This window comes from Maylandia zebra, linkage group LG1 (assembly GCF_041146795.1).
Source record: "Maylandia zebra isolate NMK-2024a linkage group LG1, Mzebra_GT3a, whole genome shotgun sequence".
NCBI lineage: Eukaryota > Metazoa > Chordata > Actinopteri > Cichliformes > Cichlidae > Maylandia > Maylandia zebra.
The window spans coordinates 21,227,864-21,250,006 of NC_135167.1; the positions used below are offsets into that span (position 1 = coordinate 21,227,864).

Below are 22,143 nucleotides of genomic sequence, written 5' to 3' on the forward strand. Positions count from 1 at the left end.
ATATACAGACAGAAAATTACATGCTTCCATGATAGTTGTTACAGTTGAGAGCGATTTTGTTTGTTTTGGTCAAATTTAACTGCTTCCAACTTCCTCGGTCTGCTCAGTGTTTTGCACTAGAAGATTCCTCTTGCTGCCAATGCGTTTTGTTAGGCTGACAGTCCTTGTATGATAAGGCAATGATTTTTTTCTTTATTTTCAACGTCTTTACCAACCTAAACCGTCCCTTTACGCTAACCAGTGCTAAAACTTTTGCTGTACTTGGAGTTTATACCTACACCAAACTATACCAGCACTTCCACTTTGTCTGTCTTTCTGTTCTAAGCTGTTAAGCTGTTAACAGTATTGGCTGCTACTAACTCAAATCGTAATTATATAATTATTATATCAGTAATTATTATCTAATAATTATTATCTAATTGCACACTCAAAATTTTTTCAGAAATGTTCCTAGTTGACATTGATTGTTGCATTTATTTCTATTCCTGGTTGCACAGTCAGTTTCATACACTGTATATATATCAACAAAGCCTGCAGGTCTGAAAAGTTAAAGCAATGCAAAATATCTCATTCGTCCTGATAGCCAGCAGGGGCCAACTCTCTTAAAGACCATCTGTATGAAAGTAAAATGTAATTTATAGCACTTGTGAAACTTTTACAGTCTCAGTCCCAGGTTTCAAGTCATACGGCATGTTGATGTTTATTTAGTACATAATTTTATAATTAGTTGATCAAACATTGTTTTTATTTATGTAATTTGTTTGTTGTGATTTTAAAAAATCATAAGAGTGGCCAGTGTTTCTTGTTTCTTAGTTGGATCCACCTCCACCTGTGATGTCTGGTGAAATTTTAAAAATAAATAATCAAGGCTTATAAATGGGACTTTACAAACTAATGAGTGATGTCACTGTGCGTCCATCCTTTAATTACAGTCTATGATCAGGGCACCAAACTCTGACTATTTCCCACCCTGGTCAGACGGGGAGTCGGTTGATGTGTTGAGAAAATAAAGAATCATTTATGTTTACGTTACAGTTACACCAGTGTGGAATTCCCTAAACACATTTATTTTTTTATTTTTGGTGTTGTTGTAGGAAGGAGGAAAAAACGGCGCAGGTTGTTCTGCAGCATCATGCAGCACCTGACAGAGAACCACAAGGTGTGGAAGAAGGTCATCGATGAGGAGGATAAGAGCAAAGAGCTTGCCAAACAGCAGCAGCCAGACAGTTTGCCCACCTCTCCGTCAGATGACATCCAGGTCATCCAAGAGGAGGAAGAAGGGGAGGAGCGTCAGTAGCAGCAAGAGGAGCAGACGCGTGGACAAGAAAAGGAGAGGCAGTACAAGGGCACGAGGCCCTCAACCACCTGCCTTTCACCGACTTTAACATTTGACAAATGCACATAAAACACACGTTCCCTCTCTCTTACACACGCCCACACAAACATATTGAAAGATTCACTGTGCTGACACTCAAATGCTTAAGCAGTCACGTGGTTTTTGGAGAAACAAAAAGGCCTTACTACTGTGAGCGGATCCTTACTGCAACGGTGGGGGCCCAACTCCTATGCACTTTCACCCCATGGAGAGTCAAGTGCACCCAGAGAAACGCACCAGGACTGAGGAGGCAGAAGGTGCAGAAAAAGAAGAGCGTGGACTGACGTCCAGGATGAACTTGTCCTCCATGGTAACTTGGCTGTGATGCTGCCTTGAATGCAAAGCGCTTAACACTTACCACCTCCCTTAGGTACAAAAACAGTTTCTGTGTATTTCAAAAGGAAAGGTAGAGGAAACATACTGAAGCAAATGACATCATGAAGTGGTAGATACCCTTTACCAAAGGAAAGACAAGAGACTGAAACTGTTTCAGCTTCAATGTCAGGTATATTTTTGAATTATATATATGTAAATATATATATATATATATATACATATATATAGCAAATGTGCCTGTCTGAACCTTTACTAAGTCCATATTGGCCCAGAGCCTAGGCTTGTGTAGTTCTCTCCTTGCTGGTGACACGAAACACTGTATCAGACTCAGTCACAGAGACAGTATTGAAATGTTGACTGATTAATAGCATTATATATGCATCATTTTTGATGCTTTTACTCATGCGTACCACCTGTCTTCTTGGATTTTGTTTTGTTTTTTTTCTCTCTCTCTGTCCTTTGTTTCGTTTGAATGTGTGAACATTTTTGTCCGGAATGTGACGGAGAGAATGAGCAGGGAGAAAGAGATCGCATTTTTAATTATTTTATTATGTAATTTGTATGTATGTTTGTTTGTCCTGTTAGCAACAGTTGATTTCTAATCAGTGAAATGTCGTCTGGTTGGTGTTTAACATGTCGCATTCAGATCAGGAGTGCCGATTCAATGAATGGATTCTTCATTTTCCTTTTTTTTTGATTCTAAGTATTTTTTTAAAGGTTACTCAGGATTCACGCAAAGTTGAATAATTATTTTGCAAGAGTTTATGTCATTAATATGAAATACACTTTCAAACGTAAGAAGATTAAAAATCTGGGTGACTGAAGTAGTTTGTAATCTCTCAATGAACAACTCGACTACAAACAAATTCAAGCAATCCTCGAGAAATCCTCTGTGACAGAGGGACATGCGGTATGCGCCGTCTCTTGGCCATCCATACACTGTTTGCGTAACCTTTTTACAATCTCACTGGAGAAAGGCCTTTCTTGGTTGTCAGCAGACTGCAAATGTGTCTTCTGTAGCAGCAGCACATCATGCACACATGCTATAACAGTGTGTTTGGGTTTTTTTAGGGTTTTTTTTAATTGAATTTTAAAATGATTTAAAATTCAAACTCTCATTTTAACAGAACAGTATCTAAATGCAGACCTTAGATAGACAAACTTTTCTCTTTTGTTCACACTTATGACTTGGCCAGTTTGCAAAGAAGGGATCCAAAGTTTCATGTCACTTTGGTTTTGTTTCTATATATATACATATAAATATATATTCTAACCTACCATGAGGAAGGTTAAAGAACTCTTGGCATTCCACTAGAATAAGACATTATATCAAAGGGAAGTTAGAACTGTCACCTAGCTCCTTTCTCACCTTATTGAATCATATTGTTTGGAGAAAATGTTAAGTAAGCAGTGCAAACTGAGATAGTAATATTTAAAGACACAAAATAGATACAGATGTGCACATTTTAATACCAAACAAGTGTTTAGCCGCTGTACAAAAGAGTATGTGCATATAAAGATATATTTTTAAAATAATCAAATGAATGCATCTGTTTTCTACACACAGCTGACATATTGTACATTGCGATCCTGTAATTACCTTTGTGTTTCCAAAGTTTTTATCTACTTCTATTTCCAGGTGTGGAACTGTGGGGCTTGGTGTTTTGATTTAGCTTTTTTCATTTTTCCAACTTCAGCGTCTGTCTGTTCTGTATCATAACCACTCTTATATTCTTCATCGTCTCTCTCTGTCCCTGTCTTTATCACCTGACCCAGCTAGTGCCAAACGTTACCTACATGGATTCATTTGTGTGCCGTGATGAGCTGATTGGCAAAACGCGCACACACACAAAAAAATTGCTCCGGTACCATTTGTGAAAAGAGAAGCAGCTCGTGTCAAATACTCCACTGGGATCAAAGTGGCAGTGACAGTGTTAAGAATAGCGGGTGGACTCAGAGCCATAAACAATATGACAAACGTGTCATAATTTTATTTTCTTCTTTTTTTCACATGGACCCGTGCTGGACTATAAAGCATCGGTAGCCCCTGATCTGACGTATTCCAGCTCATTAAGTTGTAAAAGTTTGTTGGCTTCTCGCTGTGCAGTCCTTCAAACCACAGTGTCCTCTGATGATTGTGCCATAAATACATCAATGAATGGTTGTTACCCTTATGTAGCATCAATATACGTACGTTTGTCTAATGTAACCATTCACCCTTATCTACACTGTGGAGGCAACAGATTTTTGTTGTTATTTATAGCTGTCATAAAACACCATCCCTCAAGTATCAGCAGTTCTCATTGATTTTTATTGGTGTCTGTGTTTGTCTGTGTGAGCCCAAAATATATACGCCTTTCTTTTCTTTTCTTTTTTTTAATTTTATTTTTAATTTTTTGTCCATGCCACCCCATAAAAACAGGAGAATAACCTTAAAGACATTAGATATACCAACTGTGTATTCACTTCCTCTTATGGAACAGTACATGTACAAACTATGCTTGATTTACGAAGGATCAGGTCACTTCAATTCCACACAAGATCAGTACACAAAATGTGAGCGTCTCTCAATGTATTGGTTTGATCTTAGTAGTTTGATTTATAATCATTTGACTCATGAGTGGATTGTCTCCATGGTTTCAATGTCTACACCTTTAACAAAGGGGGCATACTGTGCCTGTTTAGTTTTTCTACCTATGAGTAGAATTATAGGTAGAAAAACATTTTTAAAGGAGCTGGTTTCAGCTCTTGGAGGTTTATTCCTGTTAAAAGGGAGTTTTTCCTTCCCACTGTCACCAAGTGCTTGCTTATATATTCATGGTGGGGGTCGTCTGATTTTGCAGGTTTTCTCTCTATTTTTTTAGGGTCTTTTCCTACAATTTAGAGTGACTCGAGGGGACTGTTGTGATTTTTTGCTACATAAATAAAATTGAACTGAATTTAACTGCTCCCTTGTCACAAGGGGTAGTTGCAGCAAGTAGCTGTGGGTGTGTGATTAGGCAGATTTTTTACACTTGGCACCATGTTTATGTTCAGGTTCCTTTTTCACTCTCATGAACATGATTTATAGATTTGAAATGAATAATGTTGGGTCTTTTAATTTTTTAGAAAATACTTTATTAATGTGCATAAAGCTCCTTCAAAAACACCAGCATTACAAAACAAATAAAGTACAAACAAATGTTAACATTCCACTTAAATTCAGTACATACTGAGAAGCACCATTTAACAGAAACCAGCGTTGCAACGTCAGTTTCTAGAAAAAAACAGGGTTGCATTTGCTTTCTAAGAGAAAGATTTTCCACAGACCGTTATGCCTGGAGAAGGGGTCAGTGTCAGTCAACATGATGTGAATCTTGGCCCACGTCTATCTTCAGCACACAGTGTTACGAACGTTCTTGGAAAGTCTGTTCATCCCATTTTGTGTGACCCACATAAATTGCTGGTGTCTTCTGTCTGACCCAGTGCTATCCTGAACCGCCACAGGTGCACATACTGTAAGTCATTGACTGGCATATAAGCTACTCATTGCTACTGTCCCAGGGTTCACAGATATTTCAGTCTCTGAGCTCAGAGAACTGAATCAATATGACACTCATGTTCCCAGGATGTTCTTTCATCACTTGCTGCCTCACCAGTTGTTTCCAAAAAGAGCATTGTGCAAACATGCATATTGCTCATTTTAAAAAAAGAGAAGCAATAGTAATTAGATAAAGTGGATTAAATAATCAGATGTACAGCCGTATTTGCCATAAATGATGCTTTGGAAAAATGCAATGCATTGAAACTTCAGAGTGATTAAGTTATCACGCAATTGCATTGTTGTGCAAAGTAGTGTAACACATAATGACTAAACAAGCCATTGAAAATGTTCACCTGACTACTTGTAAAAAGGAGTGTATCCAGAGCAGGGAACTTTCTGCTGCCTGCGGATCGCACAGATGTAGTAAGTTTTGGGCTGTAAGGTCATGCCCAGCTTGGGAGTGACAGTTGGGACAGTTCCTGGAGGGAACTGAAGATGAAACCTCTGCAACAAAGTTGTGAAAAAGAGGAACATCTCCATTCTAGCCAGCTGTTCACCCAGGCACCCACGCCTCCCTGAAAAAAAAACAAAAAACTGTTAGTTTTTCACACACACACACACACACACACTGCATCTGGCTAATTATCTCAAGTCTGCAAATAAACAGGAAAGTCTTTGAGGAATAACTTGGTTTAACCAATCATAGCTAATGCTGGTTTTGAGAAACGAAGCCTTACCCAAGGAGAATGGAAGGAAAGCCTCGCGCCTCACAAAATTGCCGCTGCTGTCCAGAAACCTCTCCGGTGAGAAAACACCAGGATCGTTCCAGTACTTCTCATCGAAGTGCACCGAGTAGAGGTTTGTGATCACCATGGTCCCTTTGGGGATTGTATACCCATTGACTTTTGCATCTTGGGACGTGGCACGGAAAATCCCAAGTGGTACAATATTGCAGAAGCGTAGAATCTCATGCAGCACAGCCTCTATGTATGGCATCCTCTGTTTGTCCTCCAAAGTGGGCGCCCTCCCATTGGACAGCACGCTGTCGATCTCCTTGTGCACCCTCTCTTTGTAGGTAAAAACACAGATTATTAGGTGAGATTATATAACCATTAAATTTAGAGCAAACTCAGACTAAATAATTAGAAGTAAAAACATTTTTGGGGGTTTCTACTACAACTGACCTTGTATGTTGGGATACAGAGCCATGTAGAGCATGGCCCAGCGCAGAGTGTTAGTTGTAGTCTCTGTACCAGCAATAATGAGCTCACCCACTGAATAGATGAGATTCTCATAAGAAAAGGAAGACCCCTGAATGCCTGCATTCTGCTCCAACTCATCCAAGTAGGCATCAACATAATGGCGTGGTGCATGGGGCACTCTGCCCTGTGAGAAACCGTTTATAACCTCCTGTAGAAAGTTGTAAACCTCAGCAGCATTGCGGAAGAGCTTCTGGTGTTTCCCAAAGGGCACATACTCAATGTAAGGGAAGGCATTATAGAGGAGGGCCCAGCCACTCACTGCTAGTTCCACATTCTCACTGAATATCTCAATCATGTGCTGGAAGTTGCGATCATCGTAGGTAAAACGCTGGCCAAAAATGATCAGATTGGTGATGTTGGACACTGCGTTGGTCACAAGATGTTTGGGGTTGAAGGGCTTTCCCTTGTGTTCATCGATGGCATCAACAAAAAACATGCACTCCTCCGAGATCTTCTTCTCAAAGAGTTTCTGGCCGCTGCCGAAGTAACGAAAAGAGCTGCATGCCAGTTTGCGGTGTTCGTTCCAGCCTTTGCCATATTTGCAATTAAGAAGCCCTTTGGACATTGGAAGAGAAAAACAGAATTTAATCATTTTGAATCAAAATAACATTTTTTTAGATTGCAAAAAACGGCATTCACTGTTATATCAAAGCATCTTACCGCCCATTTTGGTCATTTTCTTGAACAAAGGTAGTGATGGCCGATCAGCAAACACCTCACCCTGATGGTAAAGGCACTCTCTGACACAGTCGTATCCATTTAACACCACAGTCAAGATGCCTCCCAGGTCAAGGCTGAAAATCTGAAAGGTGTGAATTCCATTATTAGCAGTCACTGCAGTCATTTAGATCTTCACACACATTTCTATCCACATTAAAGCCTCTGTTAGAGGAATGTACTATTTTTTAGACAAATGTATTTGCATTTGCAAGTCTTTGCTGGTCTGTTCTTTCCAAAGTGGCTGTCTGAACTAGAGAAGGAGTTCCCTGGTATTCAATAGAGAGACAAACGGTTTTATAATACACACACTCAGTGGGCACTTTTTTGGTAAACCTTGCCAATAACATGATAGCATCACACAGTTGCTTCTGATTTTTTGTTTGCACATTCCTAATGTCAATCTCTTGTTCCACCAAAGGAGCTCTATTGAATTGAGATCTGGTGGCTGTTAAGTATGGGGCGCGAGTACACTGAACGCACTGTCATGTCCAAGAAACCAGTTTGAGATGATCTGAGCTTTGTGACATGGTTTGTGTTCTGAAATAAACTGACGTACAAACTACCAGGTTGCCATTATGAGTTTTATTCACCTTTCCAAGAGAGTCATATAAGGTCGGTAGAAATAGCGCTATATATATTTATATACATACATATGTGTGTGTGTGTTTTGGGGGAGGCCCTGACTTGTACGCTTTCCAGCTGTTCCCAGGCCATTAAGGCGAGTCTCTTTTGTTCTCTTGGTGTGTGGGTGTGGGTGTACACGCTGCAAACTAGTAAAAGCGTTAGATTCATAAAGTGCGCGTAAGGGCATTACCTGTCCATGAACTTCACTCTGCTTCTTGAGAAAGACGTGCGGCTCGGTGGCTAAAGAAAAAATGTTGCCTATCACAGGGATGGGAGATGGACCGGGAGGAAAACCAGGAGGTCTTCTCTGCTTGACGAGCTGGCGAACCAGCATGAACGCGAGGAGGGCGAAAGCCAAACAGCCCACACCGAGCAGAGCCTGCGCGCAGGGCACCGGCGTCAGAGACGGCGATTTTATTGAAATCATCTTTTTTTTTTTTTTAAACCAAACAAACTTTTTTCCCCTAACAGATCAACTCTGCTGACTTCGGCTTCGTCTCTGAGCAACCGAAGCGCACATGTATCTTCTTTCACGTTTCTATCCCCCGCCTCTAAGGCTAAGATTGGTCAGAAAATCAGTGTGACTTTGGCTGAACTTTGTTCAACTATCGATCAATGATCCGAAGAATTTCGGTGGCTATTACACGGAGTTTTGGCAACTATACATTCACTTCCAGGGGAGGTAGCGCAACATACAACTGCAATTCATCCTCTCGTTACTGGTTGTGAACATGCTTTAGAGCTTATGGTTGTGAAATGCATTTGTAAATGTATTCGATTAGACGAAGATGTGAATAAAAGAGGATGTAAAACAGTCACACACTAATTTCATCTAAATTCATTTCAAATCTATGACGTTACAGTAGAAGAGACTAGTGAACATATGGACACATGCAACTGAATAGCTTGCAGATGTCTCTCAGTTATCGATATAGAATATGCTATAGAGCATGAGTATGATGTATCAAAATAAGACTTCTTGGTAATTTTCACCCAAATTACAATGAAGCAGATGTACGTGCTCTTTGTCAGCTTTTATTTGAAGTTCAGCATGTACTTTTTTGCGCCACGGACCGGTTTATGCCCGACAATATTTTCACGGACCGGCCTTTAAAGTGTGGCGGATAAATACAACAAAATAAAACTAGTACCGGTACCGAAAAAAAGAAGATTTATTCATAACACACGTGAAAAGACCCAGGAAAACCGAGTTAATGATAAAAACGATAACAAAATAACGCTAAAAACCGATAAAAACCCTGAAAACCATACATTTCACACTCGAGCCTCAACTCTCGCGGCCCGGTACCAAACGACTCACGGTTCAGGCTCTGTGCAAGTTTCTGGGTATTCATAGCTGGGGACTGTGGCTATGGCCGCTTCCTTTAAATGTTGGGAGAACTTTAAAACACAAGGTTTTGGTTAAAAAGGCATTTCTAGGTGTAGCACTCTCGTGTGATGCGACGAGCCAATAATCACTCTCGATGTTAGTCCGCTGTAAAACTTTAATGGTACTCCAGCACACGACAAAACACACAGACCGCACCGGAAGAACAAAACTCCCCCCACCATACTATTCCGGTTGGACTAGTCCCCCACAGTTATGGCAGGTCTGCACAAACAAATATTGCTTGGTGATCAAAATGATCTACATCCTCCCCATTTAGCTGGTAGCACCTAACAAAACTAATTCACTCACAAGTTTCTAAACAGTGCTTCTAACACAACTTTAACTTAACAATGTTTTTTTTGCTCGGAGTAACCCCACACCTTAACATAACAGCAGTTATGAAAAATGCAAATAGCAAGCATCATATTTCAACATACTGATAACAAACTGATTACACCTAAGGCATCCTAGTGTTTTCCATTTACATGTATCTTGGGTTGGGTCTGCAGATGCGACCTGCACGTGTAGTGTATGGTGTCTGGTTCACAATGTTCTGTCCGGGCACCTGCACAGCAGGTTGGGGCTGAGGAGAGGATGTGTTTTGTGAATCTTCGTTTGAGCGTGTGTGTGATTGTGGTGTGAGTGTGGAACTGTCCATTGTAGAATGGTTAGTGTCCTGGCACTCAGGGTCATAGTCATGGAGTGGTGGCGGAGGCGGTTCTGCCACTGGGAGGATGTGGCAGCGATTCCTCCTGTAGGTTCTTCCATCGACCTGAATGATGTAGGATCGTAGCTCCTTGCTCTTCCTTTCCACAATTCCCAGCTTGTCGTAGCCTTTCTCTGTCTGCACGCGGACCACTTGTCCGTCTTGCAACGGCTGTAGCGTGCGACTGGACTTATCATAGTGACGCTTCAGTCTGAGTCTTTTGTTGCGAAGTCGGTCACAGATCTGTCCTGTGTCTTTTGCAATGGGTGCCAACAGCTTGCTGCACACAGGAATGCCCGCGCGTGTCTGACGAGACATGAGGCGTTCAGCAGGGGAGCCTAGTTGTGTGTCACGGGGAATGTTTCTAAGGTTTAGGAGGTCAAGAAACACGTTGGTCCCATCTCGGTGAGATTTTTCCATGAGCTGTTTTGCACTGCGCACCGCTCTCTCAGCAAGACCATTTGACTGTGGAAACTCTGGGCTGCTGGTTGAATGGGTGAAGTCCCACTGTTTTGCGAAATCAATAAACTGTTGACTAGTGTATTGTCTGCCATTGTCAGTGAGTAGCGTGTGCGGTGTGCCATGAACTGAAAAGTGTCTCTTTAGCTTGGAGATGACCGCTGCTGTGGTCAAGTCACGGAGAAGGTCAATCTCAATCCATCCTGAATAGGAATCTACAAGGACCTGGTATTGTTTTCCATGCCAGGTAAAAATGTCAGCAGCCACCGTTGACCTTGGGAAGGCTGGAACAGGGTGCAGTTGTAGCGGTTCTCTCTGCTGATGTGTCTTAGTGCTGTTACACACAGTGCAAGAGATCAGCTCTTCTGCGATGTCTTTTGACATTGCTGGCCAAAAAATGACACTCCTAGCTCTGCGCTTGGTTGCTTCGGTACCTGGATGGCCTTTGTGTACGATGTTGATGTACTCTTTGTGCAGGGACTGGGGAATGACAGTTTTGTGGCTTTTCATGATGATCCCATCCTCCATGCTGAGCTCATCTCTATATGGAAAAAACGGAGCCAGAGCGGGCTGTACTTGGCTCTCTCTGCTGGGCCACCCTCGCTGAATGACTGTGCTGAGTGCTTGTAGCACATCATCTTGTGCTGTGTGCTGTCTTAGCTCCTCCAGGCAAGCAGTGGAGATGTAGCTCACTGTCCATCCATCCATCCATCCATCTTCATCCGCTTATCCGAGGTCGGGTCGCGGGGGTAGCAGCCTAAGCAAAGAGGTCCAGACCTCCCTCTCCCCAGCCACCTCCTCCAGCTTGTCCGGGGGAATACCAAGGCGTTCCCAGGCCAGCCGAGAGATATAATCTCTCCAGCGTGTCCTGGGTCTGCCCCGGGGCCTCCTCCCGGTGGGACATGCCTGGAACACCTCGCCCAGGAGGCGCCCAGGGGGCATCCTTGCCAGATGCCCGAACCACCTCAGCTGGCTCCTTTCGATGTGGAGCAGCAGCTGCTCTACTCTAAGCCCCTCCCGGATGGCCGAACTTCTCACCCTATCTCTAAGGGAGAGGCCAGCCACCCTTCGGAGGAAGCTCATTTCCGCCGCTTGTATCCGCGATCTCGTTCTTTCGGTCACTACCCACAGCTCACTGTCATCACTTCATAATCAGTGTGTTCAACCGGGCAGCGTGACAGCGGGGCGAGCGGGGCTCTTGAAAGGGTGTCGGCTAGATACATGTATTTCCCCTTTTTGTAGACCAGACTGATGTCGTAACTCTGTAGTCGCAGTAACATCCTCTGGAGCCGGGCAGGGGCGGCATGGATTGGCTTTTTCATTATGGTCACCAGGGGCTGGTGGTCGGTTTCAATGATTGTTGCTTTGCCATAGACATAATCTTTGAACTTCGTGCAGGCAAACACCACAGTGAGGAGCTCCTTCTCTATTTGAGCATATCGCGTCTCTGTGTCAGTGAGAGCACGCGAGGCGAAGGCCACCGGTCTGCCATTTTGCAAACACGCGGCACCCAGCCCATAGCATGATGCATCACATGTCAGTGTGACTGGCTCCTTGACGTTGTAATACGCCAATACTGGCGGGCTGGAGAGGCATGATTTGAGGTGGTCGAAAGCCTCTTGGTGCTGTGGGAACCAGCACCACGCAGTCTCCTTGTGGGTTAGTTTCCTTAGGGGTGCGGCAATCTCACCAAGGTTCGGTATGTATTTCCAAAGGTAATTAACCATACCGAGGAAGCGCTGTAGCGACGTGACATCCGTGGGCACCGGCATTGCTCCTATTGCTGTGGTTTTGGAGGGGTCTTCTTTTAGACCGTCCCTTGTGAAGATGTGGCCCACATATGACACTTGATCTAGGGGAAATTTGCACTTGTCAGGGTTTAGCCTGAGTTTGATCTCTCGAGCACGTGTCAGCACTTTTTTCAGGTTGGCATCATGTTCGGCCACTCCGTGTCCTCCGATGATGATGTCATCCACGATGACAGAGCACGGGTAACCGGCAAACAGCTGTCCCATGGAGCGCTGGAACACCTCACTGGCTGAGTTGATACCAAAGGGCATCCGCAGAAACTTGTATCGCCCAAATGGGGTGCTGAATGTGGTCAGCATTGAGGATTTCTCGTCAAGCCGTATTTGCCAGAAGGAGTTTTTTGCATCTAGCACTGAGAACACTGTCGCTCCTGACATCTGTGCTGCCACTTCCTCAACGCTGCGCATTGGGTGATGGGGTCTTTTCAGTGGTGTGTTGAGGTCTTTTGGATTTATGCACAGTCTGATCTCATGCTTGTTTTTCTTGTGTGCTGCCACCATTGAGGACACCCAGTCAGTAGGCTCGGTGACTGGTGTTACAACGCCGATGCGTTGCATGCGTTCAAGTTCAGCTTTGACTCTTTCTTGCATCGCGACGGGGATGCGGTGAGCTGGACGGACCACAGGCTGTACATCAGGGTCTAGCATCATTGAGTATGTGACTGGAAGTTTGTTGTAGATAACAGGAGTATTCCTTTATCTGAATGAGGGGGTACTCCTTAACCATGAACACATAGTACAGAGACATTATCAATAGCTTGATAGAGTGACTTTATCAGCAAGAAATATAAGCAAGGAAGTCAGCATTGATATTTTAAATCAATTGTAATGGCAACACTGGAATCCACATTCAACAAAGTGAAAGGAGCAGAAGAGGTAGGCTACTCGTGCGTTATTAAAAAGCATGAGAACAAATGATTGAAGTTGGAGTGTAAAACTTTAGTAATAATAAGTGCCATGATACAGAAATGTAATTTCCTGACACCACCAACTACTCATAACTATTAATAATAGTTATGATTATTATTATTATTCATTATGTTTTAGTTTGTATTTTTTGTTTTGGTATTATTTTTTTTTTATATTTTGGTTGTTACCCATGTCCTCTTTTGTGCTAAAGCAGGGGTGGGGAACTCCAGGTCTCAATGGCCAGTGTTCTGCAGGTTTTAGATGTGTGCTTGGTCCAACCCATCTGATTTAAATGGATAAATTACCTCCTCAACATGTCTTGAAGTTCTCCAGAGGCCTGGTAATGAACTAAAGGAACAAAAAAACAAACAAAAACAAGAACAACAAAAAACCCATAAGGAAATGAGCAACTTCAAGTTTTAGGTTCAAGTGTCAACCTATTTGCCCATATTAGTACAAAAAATCATTTTGTTTTCAAAAATAAGAATAATCTTTAATCTTTTAATATTTTGATGGATTATTTAGCTAGTTGTCTTAATGATAGCTGCTGTACTAGCATTCTTTACATTTTCATTTTTACTTGTGTAATCATAGCTCACTGATAGTAAAATTAACGGCTCACAGAGTGCTTCTGGATTCATCAAACTTACTGAGGAGTCCAGGTACGTTACCAGGTTTTAAAGCAAATAAACGTTGACACCCGTAATCTGTTGCAGGTTCTTTTACCTCAACCCATTAAAGGTTAGGTCATGGACTAATTCAAGAGGGTAAAGTTGAAGGCACGTGCCACTTTCCAAACTTGTGAAGTTATGTGTGATCTTTTCAGGATTACTGGATGTGTATGTTTTAGGACAGGACAATAAAACAATGATTGATGAAATTATATTTAATAAAAACAAAGCCCTAAGTGGGAACAAACAACAATAACCTACCTGGTAAAAGTACATAGGTCTCACATTATGTCATTATAGCTTTTATAGACACAAAATACTTCTAAAATTTGCTGGCCACACCGCTAGACAAGTTTGTCCTGATTGACTCCTCATTACACATGAAGTTGTTTACCCTGCCATTGCTTCCTGCTAAGACAGCTGGTATTTTTTTCTTTTATTAAAAAAAAATCCTTTTTCTGCAGAGCTCTCTGATTCAGATCTGTTAGAACTACTACATAATAAGGAGAATCTTGCATTTTGTCTTTGCTTCCTGCCATCTCCCTGAATCAAAGACTAGTCTGGGTGTGTTAAACATCTGTCAAATCTAATCAAAACTCATGTTCTCTTACTGTACCTTGTTAGTGGATTAATCAAAACAGAAGAGACAAGAGTGGCCAGATGTTTAATACGGACACTCAAAAAGCCTACACTGGATTCAGACAAAGCAGACTCAGTTTTATTTCAAAGATATTTGTCTGAAATTCGAATGTTATTAGTAGAAAATGTAGAAAACAACAAATGCCACAAGCATACAAGCATTACAGGGTGCCAGTAAATATCTGAGAAGGAGACGAAAAGAAAAATGTCATAATTAGTATAGCTGCCCGTGTATAAACAGCCCCAAAATGACCACCAGAGGGCATAAAAATGGTTAGGTCTGGTTCAACAGTTACTTTCTCACACAGACTTGTAACAATGTAACAATACATTTTCTCACATCACCAGTTTTATAAAATAAATTAACTTTACTTGATATGTGAAGTCCCACAAAATCTTGGCAGAACCTCATATGAGTTAAGAAAAAAAGAGTTTATGGCACATTACCCAAGATCCTAATACTATGAAAAGTTTTTAAAGAGGTAGCCACCACTATATATATACATATATATAAATATAGCCCTATCCTGGAGAGATTTTAGTCATGTCTAGTATACAGGATATCAATGCAGTTACCATATGTGCTGTAGGAAACATCAGTTTGCATATTATGAGGCTATTTGTGGAGTGCTCTTCCTGCTTTGCTATACTGTGTGCATGCATGCTAGTTTAATTGGGTGGGACTCTTGACTACTCTGGTTCTACAGTAAATTATTTACCATCTGGATGACCGGAATTATCAAGTGCATGTGGAAAATCTAATAACTGGCCTTCTCTGTTAATGCTAATACTGTCCAGAACCTCGTCTTTCTAACAACATAATGACGCTGGCAGGAACATCAAGAGCTCTTGTAATCCCTCTGCAACTTCTGGGCAGGTGTTTAAATGTTAAATTGAGTTTGGTTAGCTTTCTAATGGAGAGCAGCAGGTGGAAGTACCTCTGCTGAAGCATACTTCACTTCTTTGTGTTTATAATTCCATGAAGTTGAATTTTATGTTCCATTTGAAGATACGGAGCAATCTGTAAATGTCCTCCTCGGGCTGCTCTTTTCCCAGGACTTTGCATAACACCATTTCTACAGTTATATTTCTTTTATCCACTGTTTGTTTTTTGTTTTTTCACTTTTGAGCTCTTACAGGATAGGTTGACATTTGATTTCTGACCATGGGTTTAAAACATATTTAAACATGTTATACTCACGGCCTATTTAGTTGTGCTCAATGCTTCAGTGCAGCTTTACTTTTTGCATATAAGCCTATTATTAAAAAAAAAAGAGAGAGAGAGAAACCATCTCTTTAACAAAATGCATACATTCAAATTCACTTAATTTTTGTTCAGCAATTTTTGTTCATTATGTGGTCATTTCCTCATGGTGCCTGCACAAATAATGATATAAGCAAACATTAGGAGTTTGGAAAGAATAATTCTTGTGAAGACTAGAGTTACTTCTGTTTCCGAGCAGTTACATTCACAGTGACTCTGCTGAGACTGTCAGTGATGAGCACCGCGCCGAGCCTAATGTTGCCCTAGCTGTCATGAACATTCTCCTGTGTTTCAATTAATCTTCCAGGCCAAATCATGCTTAACGTTAGCGAACGTGAATATTGTGAGCTAATTGCAATCTTGACAATGCACTTTTCCCTTTGGAATGTAATTTCTCTGCCTCATTTGGTGTCCCTGGTCAACCAGATAGTGGCCAGTTGGGGCTCTAAGCGTCAGTCCAAAACAGTGTGAATGATACTTAATTATACACATGCTAATACAATATGTATTTGATCTGTTTGGCTTATTAGAGGGGGCACCTTACATCCTTTTCTGAGTTGGGAATGATTCAGTGTAGATTTACATCATTATTACAAAACTCTTGGCTTCGGTATTAACTGTCATCTTTTGAGAAAACCAAGACGTAGCATCGAATTCCAGATTCTTGTATTTTCATGCCCTTCAATTTTCAATTATGTGCTCTACTTGGCTAACGCTGCACTTAAACTTGGGGATGAGCAGTTACCTAAAAGATAAATATATATATAATTAAAATGTCTTGGCAGAGAACAAGATAATTAACATTAGTCATTGTGAATGGGATTGCTTGCTTTAAAGTCTTTCGTTTTCATAAGCTTCAGCCTTTCAGGAGTAGTTTCTGACAGCATGTGGAGCTGGGGGAAACTAATTTAGTGCTTCTGGTATAAGAGGCTGCAGGTCTGCACAATAGTACTAAAAGGCTCATCTACTCTAATGAGTTTCCATGTGACGCAAAAAATAACTAGGAGGCAGGATGGTTTATGATACCTCATCCAATATCATTACATAAGAGGAATTAGAAGATGGCCAGAGACCAACAGCCCAGTAATTAGCTCGGAGAAACAGGATGGATACCAGGAAATAGGAGGTTTAGCTGATCGATGTATCTCACTGTGATGCTATTTCCATGTATTAAACAACTGCCTAACTAGCTAACACAACTAAGAAATTAACTCCAGATTCACTGATTTACAGCATTACATTTAAATTGTTGTCAAATGGGACATCATTGTGTTCAGTATTTCTCTACACCTCATGATGCCAGGTCAATCGTAAGATCAGCTAGAAGAAGATAACCTGATTGGCAGTTCAGGAGGTAGAAAAATAAATTACCGTGATAATAAATCAATTTAGACGCATATTATGCATTCTTACGAGTCTTAGATTTTCTTGCTATCAGTACTAATGTGTGAGGTTTTAACTGAACGTAAATTGTTTAGAATGTTTAATCAGCTGTGTTGTTAAGTCATAGATAATCAAGATGTATTTTTTAGAGGTATTTTAGCATTTTTCTGCAGATGGCATTCAAACCTGTTCACATTCAGTAACCAACAGTACGGGGGATCTATGAACACCACATTATCATACATTTGTGTCATGCACAGCCTGTTTCCTGTTTGTTTTCACTGTCAGTCTTCTGTTTGTAAGTGTCAGGGTTAGCTTTTCTCCTGAACAATGTCCAGTACCTAAAGTCGGAGTTCTTAGTGCCACAAAGGTCACTCTCCTTTGTCTTAGCTAATTCACAATAACAACTAGTACTAATCATATGTTGAACCTGATCTGGAGCGGTTTATAATTAGAGTTTTAGTTTAAAATTGGCTTCAAGAGCCATATTTTTGCTTTGATAATGTCTCTGATTGGCATAAGAAGCACTCAGTTGATGAATTTTATGCAGAAGAGTCACATTTCTTTTGGTTAAAGGTTGACTACACTGCAAATTCCACCACCAACAAAAAACAAATACTTGACAGCACAGTAAATTTGACTGTGTAGTGATGTCATTTGCACAGAGGCACTTTTGTTGGCTTACTTTAAGAGACAAAGGACTTCTGATTGGCTGGTAGTTTGAGGTAAAGCATTTGATTGGCCAATAAGCTACCGTTGAGTGCTCACTCACTTGATGCTGAAACCCATAGGGAACATATATAAAAGCGTGTACTGTGGGAGTGCTCAGCAGATCCACGAGTAGGTCCATCACTTGAACCTTCAACAGCTGAAAAATCTTGTACGGTAAGTAGAGAAAAGATTGCTTACTTTGGTTTTACTGAAAAATGTGCTGTCAGTCTTAGAAACAGCAGATTTTAAGAAGGTGGGTAAATCGGATAGTAGCTGGCACCCACTGGTGTGATGTTGTTAGGATGTCTCTGGTTTGCTGCTGTTAATTTTGCTAACACGGAAAGCTGGTGGTATAGTTTCTGGGGGAACATGCAGTTACTAATAACTCTCCTGCTTTCCTCCGCAACTTCAAGGACTTCAAGCAGAAAGGCAGTGAGTGTGTGAGAGAGAAAGGGGATTCATACAGCTGTGGATGTATGGAATAGAGAAAATCTTGTGAGCATATGTGGAAAACCCTCCAAAACAAATCACAAAACCTTTTCCTGATCATATTTAATTACCTTGTTTTGTATTGTATGTGTCTTCCACAGTGAATAATGATAATGTTCAAGCTGTGGACGCTTTTTCTTGCTTATGCCTTGATCATTTGCCAGATGTATGTCTCAGAGGCAGCTCCAACTAGGTGAGAACTGTGTTATTATTCCTATGAAAATAAAATATTGACCTTTAAAAAGTACGATAATCATCTGTATTTACATACATTATTACATGTTGCAAGCTGAATGAAATATTGCTACTTTAGTGTACTCCAGTAAAAAAACAAACAAACAATCACTTCACATAGTTTTTGGTTTACTTTGTGCGCTATTGTATTTACGCTGGACAACACCTATAATTTATGAGCAAGTGCATTGGCAGAGCCTGAGAGATCAATGCACTGTACAGTAATTGAATGTGTATTTTCAGAACCAGTAAGGAATCCATGTCAGATGGAGTCACACTATCAAATGATGACGCCCAAAGGTTGCTCAGAGCTATGAAGGAGTTCATGCAGATAACTTCAGAGGAGCAAGCCCAACAAACAGCTGATGGGAACAAGTATGACTCTTTTTAATCTATCTATCTATCTATCTATCTATCTATCTATCTATCTATCTATCTATCTATCTATCTATCTATCTATCTATCTATCTATCTATCTATCTATCTATCTATCTATCTATCTATCTATCTATCTATCTATCTATCTATCTATCTATCTATCATATTGTTACACTACACTTTTGGATAAGCCCAACAGCTCCAACTTTGTGTTTATTACTTAATAAGGTATAGAGTGAGATCTGTAAACATTTTCATTATCTGTTAATGCATGGACAGCAATTATTCATTCATCCATTCATTTCTTGAATGTTAAATGACATGCCTGGAACAGGAATAGGCCTGGAATAGGCGCAACACTGGAAAAGCATGATGTCATACATACAGGAACATGCATGATAGCCAGCCTTAGAGCAGATTATACCAATAGCATGAAAACATGCATAAGCTATTTTGGTTAATAAGATATCATTATATGCATTCAAAACCGTTAGCATGCCTTTGAAATATTAATTGAAGCTTTTCTGCTGGTGCATGACATTTCAGGAAAAAAAAACCATATGTCTGCATGTAAATAGTAATAATTATCTGCATGTTACTGTAAGCCTGTTTTTGCATGTTTGTCTCCATCTCTAACAGCTTGGATAGACCCATGTCTAAGCGCTGCACAGGCTTAAGCACTTGTGTGCTGGGAAAACTCTCCCAGGATATTCACAAACTACAAACCCATCCTCGCACTGACGTGGGAGCAGAAACACCCGGCAAGAAGAGAAGTCTATTTGAGAAATATGAAAACTACAGCAACTCTTACAATTGAAGCTCTCAGCGCTAGCCCATTTATGTTACATTTATCTGAGTCAACATTTTCTTGCAGATATATACGTTTACATGTATAGGATTGTATGTATTGTATGACCACCTTAAAACAAAGGGACAAAAAAAGCTTAAAGAGCTTAATGGCAGTGCTTACACTAGTTTTAGACAGCAAACTGAAGATTTCATCACCTATAAAGTTGTAGTAATTCTACAAAAAAATTTTCTTATGTAAATTTTTTTCCTGGCATTTTTCTCTTATAATAAATTCATATTTTACTTCAAAGCAGTTTTTCAGTGCCTTTAATTTGGTGTTCACAATTCCAGACTGTATTGTTTGCTTAATGTCTGTCACATACGTTTCCAGTCTTATCTTGAATACCATAATTTGCTGTCTTGTTTCTATTCCTTACAAGCAATGCAACAGCACAAAAGCGGGCATGCAACACAGCCACCTGTGTAACCCACCGCCTAGCAGACTATTTGAGTCGGTCTGGGGGACTTGGATACAGCAACTTTGTTCCCACCAACGTTGGTGCCCAGGCTTTTGGCAGACGGAAGCGGTTCATCTCTGTGTGAGCACATTGCCAGATAAACGGTATGTAGTCACTGGATACAATCGACTGCAGGTAAAAGATGGATAAAGCTTGCTGATCTGAAAAATGAAGTCAATAAAAAGTTCTTTAAAATCTGCATTCTTTCTAATTGCAAGCAGGGTGCAACTCTTTTGACTCCACAAAAGATATACAGTATGCATTATAAAGTCTATGTTAAAAACATTCAGTTCACCCGATGTACCATCTGATTGGTTTAAGGTCTTACTTGCAGAAACACGTCTGAAATTTGGGACTTCACTGACCAGTGAGAGGCTATGTCCGTCTTTACATGGACTCCATGCTCTGTACTTCTTTTACGGCTGAACTCATCGGAGATTGAGCTGAAAATAAAGTATAAGAGAGGGAGTATGTCTGTGAAGGTTCTCAGTCATCCAGGTCATCGTAGTCTAAGGAGCTTGGAAAGGAAGGCGTCTGGACCTCTTTGAGTTGCTTGAAGACGTTTCACCTCTCATCTGAGAAGCTTCTTCAATTAGAACTGAAGAAGCTTCTCGGATGAGAGGTGAAACGTCTTCAAGCAACTCAAAGAAGTCCAGACGCTTTTCTTTCCAAGCTCCTTAGACTAAGAGAGGGAGTAAACAAATTTAGTGTGTCAGAATAATCGTATTAAAACTCATTAATGTATTAATTCCTCCAGAAGATTAACTTTTGGTGTAATCTACTTCTGTAATCTAGTCATATTTTATTTTATTTTGCACTCTATTGTTAAAGTCTGATATAAAATCCTAAATTCACCGCAAAAATCTGGATCTTATACATCGTGTTGTGATTCACTGCAAGTTCAGAAAAGATAAACTTTTTTGTTTTGTCTTCTCTTTTTTTTTTAGGACAAAGTGCCTCTTTCCTTGGGTGACATCAACTTCATCATCAGTCCATTTACACACTTCATAAACACTGACTGATGTCTTGTTTTCAGGCTAACAAACATTTCCATAGTATTGATGATTAATCTGTGCTTAAAACCAGAGAAATAACTACAGTTACAGAAAGGTAACTCAATAGGATAAAATAGAGTGGATTTCTTTCTGTCTCAGCCTGTGGCTCAGCTGCGCTTCTATTTTGTGCTGATGTATCCATCTACATTAAAACCACCTTCACCTTCTTGTGGATTGCTGTAAAACACTTTAATTAAATTATCGTGAAAAATACAAATGTAAAATGCAGGAATAAATTGTATTTTAGCTACATTAGACTCTACTGTCTTACTGTGTTGTTGATCGACTCATGGACAAAGAAATGTACAAAGAAATGTTGATTTGTTTTTAAAAAGGTGCAATTTAAGTTGTATTAAAAATATGAAGTTGGTTTCTTTCGGAAGCTGCTCCCTGTGGTCGCCACAGCGAATGAATCTGCATGTTGAGAAAACGAAACTATGCTCTTGATTCTTAATTAAAGAGTAAGTATTGAATTATGAGTTATACATTATTATTTCATTTTATCTTGTCATGTGACACAAAAGCAAGCACAACACTTGTGTTATTTCTTTCCTGTTGGCGGTTCACATTTTATTCTGGTGAGAAATAACTTACATAACTACATTAGCATCATTTGCCAACCAATCAATTGCCTTTGAAAATGGCATCATCTGGCAAACGTCCACAATAAAACCGATTGGCCTTTCCTGATCATATAGATCTAATCCTCTGAGACTTCTGCCTTTTTCTTTTCAGACTTTAGCTGCAGCAACCTTTTAAAGTTTTAGTCTAATTGAGCTATATTACTAAATTCACAGATAAAGTTGTTGTAATATAATGACAGCGCTTTAAGAATAAGGAGATGTACTTTTAGTGAAGAGGGCGTTTCTGTCAGACCAAACCATCCAAAAAAAAAATTTA

General features: G+C 40.4%; 3 protein-coding genes across 4 annotated transcripts in view; 2 read left to right on the plus strand and 1 right to left on the minus strand.

Moving 5' to 3' along the window:
• pde3b (phosphodiesterase 3B) overlaps window positions 1–4,004 on the plus strand; it is a 47,770-nt gene extending 43,766 nt beyond the window's left edge. For both annotated transcript variants that reach the window (XM_004543188.3, XM_004543189.3), the window contains exon 16: window positions 1,095–4,004. In XM_004543188.3, the coding sequence (XP_004543245.1) occupies window positions 1,095–1,297 (203 nt within the window). In that variant the 3' untranslated portion in view covers window positions 1,298–4,004. The remainder of the gene's footprint in view (window positions 1–1,094) is intronic.
• Window positions 4,005–4,811: 807 nt separating this feature from the next.
• Window positions 4,812–8,368, minus strand: cyp2r1 (cytochrome P450, family 2, subfamily R, polypeptide 1). Its single transcript, XM_012916925.4, has 5 exons — window positions 8,031–8,368; window positions 7,157–7,298; window positions 6,419–7,051; window positions 5,972–6,301; window positions 4,812–5,809 (listed from the first exon to the last, which is right to left on the minus strand). Exons 1-5 carry the CDS (start codon window positions 8,265–8,267, stop codon window positions 5,592–5,594), a joined length of 1,560 nt encoding a protein of 519 aa, XP_012772379.1. The 5' UTR covers window positions 8,268–8,368; the 3' UTR covers window positions 4,812–5,591.
• A 9,517-nt stretch (window positions 8,369–17,885) lies between these two features.
• calca (calcitonin/calcitonin-related polypeptide, alpha) lies at window positions 17,886–21,655 on the plus strand. The gene is made up of 5 exons (XM_023154710.2): window positions 17,886–17,954; window positions 18,371–18,462; window positions 18,747–18,878; window positions 20,111–20,292; window positions 21,136–21,655. Exons 2-4 carry the CDS (start codon window positions 18,377–18,379, stop codon window positions 20,271–20,273), a joined length of 381 nt encoding a protein of 126 aa, XP_023010478.1. The 5' UTR covers window positions 17,886–17,954; window positions 18,371–18,376; the 3' UTR covers window positions 20,274–20,292; window positions 21,136–21,655.
• The last annotated feature ends 488 nt before the right edge of the window (window positions 21,656–22,143 follow it).

What these genes read in the sequence shown, in the direction of transcription:
- cyp2r1 (XM_012916925.4), bottom strand. Translation starts at nt 8,267, where the DNA reads ATGATTTCAATAAAATCGCCGTCTCTGACGCCGGTGCCCTGCGCGCAG. An exon ending in GAAAATGACCAAAATGGGCG is followed by an intron (nt 7,052 to 7,156) that starts GTAAGATGCTTT and finishes CAATGTCCAAAG; the next exon opens with GGCTTCTTAATTGCAAATAT. An exon ending in TTTCCTTCCATTCTCCTTGG is followed by an intron (nt 5,810 to 5,971) that starts GTAAGGCTTCGT and finishes TTTTTTTTTCAG; the next exon opens with GGAGGCGTGGGTGCCTGGGT.
- calca (XM_023154710.2), top strand. Translation starts at nt 18,377, where the DNA reads ATGATAATGTTCAAGCTGTGGACGCTTTTTCTTGCTTATGCCTTGATC. An exon ending in TCAGAGGCAGCTCCAACTAG is followed by an intron (nt 18,463 to 18,746) that starts GTGAGAACTGTG and finishes GTGTATTTTCAG; the next exon opens with AACCAGTAAGGAATCCATGT. An exon ending in CAAACAGCTGATGGGAACAA is followed by an intron (nt 18,879 to 20,110) that starts GTATGACTCTTT and finishes ATTCCTTACAAG; the next exon opens with CAATGCAACAGCACAAAAGC.